Source organism: Peromyscus leucopus, chromosome 2, assembly GCF_004664715.2.
Source record: "Peromyscus leucopus breed LL Stock chromosome 2, UCI_PerLeu_2.1, whole genome shotgun sequence".
NCBI lineage: Eukaryota > Metazoa > Chordata > Mammalia > Rodentia > Cricetidae > Peromyscus > Peromyscus leucopus.
In genome coordinates, this window is record NC_051064.1 from 52,236,451 (window position 1) to 52,241,279 (window position 4,829).

Below are 4,829 nucleotides of genomic sequence, written 5' to 3' on the forward strand. Positions count from 1 at the left end.
CCGTGTGAGTTACAGAGATGCATGCAATAACCTGCATTCACAGCAGGTTTGGTAGCGAAGGTGACATGGGAGAAGTCCCTCCTTCCTGAGCACATTTTCTGGTCTCAGTGTCTGCATTTATTACTGCGGGAGGCTGTAGGCTCCCTGGCAAGGAGGCTCTGTCTGTCATGTTCAGCCTCACAAGCTCCAGAGCTTAGACTAACACCGTGCCGGCCACATATGGGGTTCTCCATGCATATGCATCGGAAAACTAAACTGTAAGTGTTTGCTAAATCTATCTTCAGTGTTTCTGATGGCTAACAAAGCATTTCAACATTCCCTTCTCAATTTACATAACTTTAAAAGTGAGGAGGAGGAGGTGGTGGGAAGAGGACTCGGTTGGTAAGGGCTCGCCGTACAAGCAGGCATGAGGACCTGAGTTTGGCCAGAGGCACACACTTGCAGTCCCAGCATTTGAGAAGGCAGCAGGAGGTCACTTTTCCAGCTGAATTGGCAAGGTCTAGGTCCAGTAAGAACCTATGTCAAATAATAAGGTGGACACAACACTACGGCTGCCTATCAAGACCAGAACCATGACAAGCAGGCATGGTAACGTGAAAGGGGGAAATCTCTATATCTGTCCCTTCAATGATCATGGAAAAAGGGGCCAGAAATTCGAGAGACATTGTAGGAGGGCGGGGGAGGGGAGAGGCAGGAAAGGGAGGACACAGGAAGGTTGGAGGGAGGAAAGGGAAGGAGGGCAATGGCATAATTATATTCCAACTAAAAATTGAAAAGATAATAAAGTGGACAGAGGCAGGCAGATATCTATGAGTTCGAGGCCAGCCTGGTCTAAATAGCAAGTGCTAGCCCAGCTGAGCCTACGCAGTGAGACAGTGTCTCAGAAACAACAATAATAACATGAAGAGAGATTGAGGCAGACACCCAGTGTCTGCACACACACAGAGCCACATCAATACACACATGCGCACACACACACACACACACACACAATACAGACCATATGATCAGTGTTGATACAATGCTTTGATGTAATTATTACTCCCTATTTGATACTCCACCTTCCAAGAGTCACCACTTCCTTTCCTCACTGGCTTTGAGAAAAGAGAAGACAACATGAACGCACAATTAGCTCATGGTGTTTATGTGACTAAGTGGGAGTGTTAAAGGCCAAGAGCTAAGCACCCAAGTTCCTGACCGTGAAAACAGAAATAGAAAGTGAGTTTTTCCCTTACTACGAGCACACCTGGAAACCTAGCGAGGAGTGGAGGCTGGAGCGAGGGAATCACTGGAGACCGCTCGGGAAATATATCCAGAAGAAAAGGAAGGGAGGGGAAGAGGGAGGGAGGAATAGGGATGAAGAGACAGTCTGTGGCGATTTGAACAAAAGTGTCTCTCACCGGCTCAGCTGTGTGAACGCTTGGTCCCCAGTTGGTGGAGCTGGTGTAGGTTTAGGGGGCGTGGCCTTGCTGGAGGAGGCGTGCCGGTGGGAGCAGTTACGTTACCAGTTCTTTCTGTCTGCTTCTTGCTTATGGTTCAAGATGTGAGCTCGCAGCTTTCCCCTGTCCCTGTTGCCATGCTGTCTCTCCACCCTCACAAACTCCTCCCCTCTGGAACCCTAAGACCAAATAAACTCTTTCTATAAATTGCCTTGGTCATGGTGTTCGTCTCAGTTGGGATTTCCATACTGTGATGAAACACCATGACCAAAATCAAGGTGGGGAGGAAAGGGTCTGTTTGACTTACGCTTCCACATCATAGTCCATCACTGAAGGCAGTCAGGACAGGAACTCACACAGGCAGGAACCTGCAAGCAGGAGCTGATGCAGAGGCCACGGGGAGGGCTGTTTACTGGCTTGCTCCTCATGGGTTGCTCAGCCTGCTTTCTTATTATAGAACTCAGGACCATCAACCTGAGTTGGCACCAGGGATGGCACCACCCACATCGGGCTGGACCCCACACACACATCAATCACTAATCAAGCAAATGTTCTATAGCCAGATCTTACAGATGCATTTTCTCAATTGAGATTCCTTCCTTTGAGATGACTCTAGCTTGTATCAAGTCACAAACTAGCCAGTACAGAGTTTTATCTCGTTAGTTAGAAAGTAACTAATGCGAGAGAGTAGGGGGCGGTAGTCGGGGGTGGTGGGAGAAGGAGGAGGCGGCGAATCACTTATAAATGGCGCCCAAGCAGGACCCGAAGCCCAAATTCCAGGAGGGTGAGCGAGTGATGTGCTTTCATGGGCCTCTTCTCTATGAAGCAAAGTGTGTAAAGGTTGCCATAAAGGACAAACAAGTGAAATACTTTATCCATTACAGTGGTTGGAATAAAAATTGGGATGAATGGGTTCCAGAAAGCCGAGTACTCAAATACGTGGACACCAATTTGCAGAAACAGTGAGAGCTTCAAAAGGCCAATCAGGAACAATATGCAGAGGGCAAGATGAGAGGAGCTGCTCCAGGAAAGAAGACATCTGGTCTGCATCAGAAAAGGGTTGAAGTGAAAACAAAAAAGAACAAGCAGAAGACACCTGGAAATGGAGATGGTGGCAGTCCCAGTGAGACACCTCAGCCTCCCAGGAAGAAAAGAGCCCGGGTAGATCCTACAGTTGATAATGAAGAAACATTCATGAACAGAGTTGAAGTTAAAGTAAAGATTCCTGAGGAGCTGAAACCATGGCTTGTGGATGACTGGGACTTGATTACCAGACAAAAGCAGCTTTTTTATCTTCCTGCCAAGAAAAATGTGGATTCCATTTTGGAGGATTATGCAAATTACAAGAAATCGCGAGGAAATACAGATAATAAGGAGTATGCTGCTAATGAGGTTGTAGCAGGGATAAAGGAATACTTCAATGTAATGCTGGGCACTCAGCTACTCTACAAATTTGAGAGACCACAGTATGCTGAAATTCTTGCAGATCACCCTGATGCACCCATGTCCCAGGTGTATGGAGCACCACATTTACTGAGATTATTTGTGCGAATTGGAGCAATGTTGGCCTATACACCTCTAGATGAGAAAAGCCTTGCTTTATTACTGAACTATCTACATGATTTCCTCAAGTACCTGGCGAAGAATTCTGCAACTTTGTTCAGTGCCAGTGATTATGAAGTGGCTCCTCCTGAGTACCATTGGAAAGCCGTGTGAGGGGTGTGCTCTCTCTCTTACTCGTGCTTGGATCTCTGTAAACAGTTTGGTTCTTAGTCCTTCTCTTGTACAAATGATGTACTTTGAAGACCGTTAGTGTATAACAGAATTGATGTTTGTTTTCTGTTTGATTTTAAACAGAGAAAAATAAAAGGAGTGCCTGTTCCTTTTTTCTTTCTTTTTTCATTTCAAAGTTTCTACCAGTGTATTCAGTGATGGAGAGAGACATGCTGTACAGTGTTTTATTGCCTAGTTGACAAAGCTGCTTTTGAATGCTGGTGGTTCTGTTCCTTTGACACTATGCACTTTTATAATATGTGTTAATGCTCTATGACAAAATGCTCTGATTCCTAGTGCCAAAGGTTCACTTCAATGTATATAACTGAACACTCATCCATCTGTGCTCTTTTTTTTTAATGGTGCTTAAAGAGCCCATCCTTTGCAAGTCATCCATGTTGTTCCTTAAGCATTTTATCTTTGCTTAATTGTTAAAGAATGGTGGCTTGTTTCATGGTTTTTGTATTTGTGTCTAATGCACGTTTTAACATGATACACGCAATGCATCGTGTAGCTACAGTTTTATGGAAAAGTCAATCTTGTAGGAATTGTTTTTCTATCTTCAATAAATTTTTCTTTAAATTTCAAAAAAAAAAAAGAAAGAAAGAAAGAAAGTAACTAACTCAAAGTCATAGATTTAAAACAGTAGACAAACTTTAGGCACCAGGGCTAAGAAAACCCATTCGGGTAATAAAGGCTGATAATTTGCTTTTTAGAAGTTTACAACTAAAAACAATTAGAGTTTTTATATTAATGATTAGCTTCCATTAGCTCCCATGAGCTCCCAATCTCATTCTCCCTAGAATTTGGCATTTTACATGTCTAAGGAATTGGGAACTGCCTGTAGTCACACTTCCACAGTCTCTATGTGGTAGACTTCACAATGATCTGTAATTTGATCAAAGGTGCTAGAGACCCACGCAAGAAGTCTCCTCCCTGACACATCGTGCTGGCCCTGGAGAGCTGAGTACAGCTCGCAATGTCACTGGGAAAGAAATGAGGTAGAAAAAAGTTAAACCAGCAAAACAATTAGCAAGGCCTAATTAAGCAATGGATCCTCCTTGTTCAGCACGTATTTTTACACTTTCCAAAATCTTGATCCAGGGGCGCCAGACAGCGACAGGCTAGTTAATTGTTTCAGAAACCATCCTCAGTTGTTTGAGGTTCAGTTGGGTTTTGATTTGGTTGTTCTACTCTGGTTTAGTCTTGGGGGTTTTGCGGGGTGTGGAAGGGGACAGAATTTAGTGTTGTTTTTGTTTGTGACTTCACACCCTTTTAGATTGTGTTGATACAGTCAGAGCTAGAACTGCTTGTTTAAGGAGAACTCCATCTCCTAACATCTGGACTCTCGCTGTTTCTGTCCATCAAATGAGTTTACATAATGAGAGATTTGCGCAGCGGGAGGCAGCTGGGCAGACCTCATTTTGCAAGGTCTGTGTGAAGCAGGTGAATCTGCTTACCTGGTTTCCTGAGTCCTGTGAAATGAACACTTTCACTTCCCCAGGTGAAGTACGCCTTTCTCATGCCCACCCTGAGAGAAGCTTCATCCTGACATGGCCTGGTTCTGACCATGTCTTCAGTTTGTCTGTCTTTACCACGAGGAAGAACTCTTGACCC

General features: G+C 44.4%; 1 protein-coding gene across 1 annotated transcript; it reads left to right on the top strand.

The window, feature by feature from the left end:
* The first annotated feature begins 2,131 nt into the window (after positions 1 to 2,131).
* Positions 2,132 to 3,318, top strand: LOC114703262 (mortality factor 4-like protein 1). The gene has a single exon (XM_037202500.1). It carries the CDS (start codon positions 2,448 to 2,450, stop codon positions 3,153 to 3,155), a length of 708 nt encoding a protein of 235 aa, XP_037058395.1. The 5' UTR covers positions 2,132 to 2,447; the 3' UTR covers positions 3,156 to 3,318.
* The last annotated feature ends 1,511 nt before the right edge of the window (positions 3,319 to 4,829 follow it).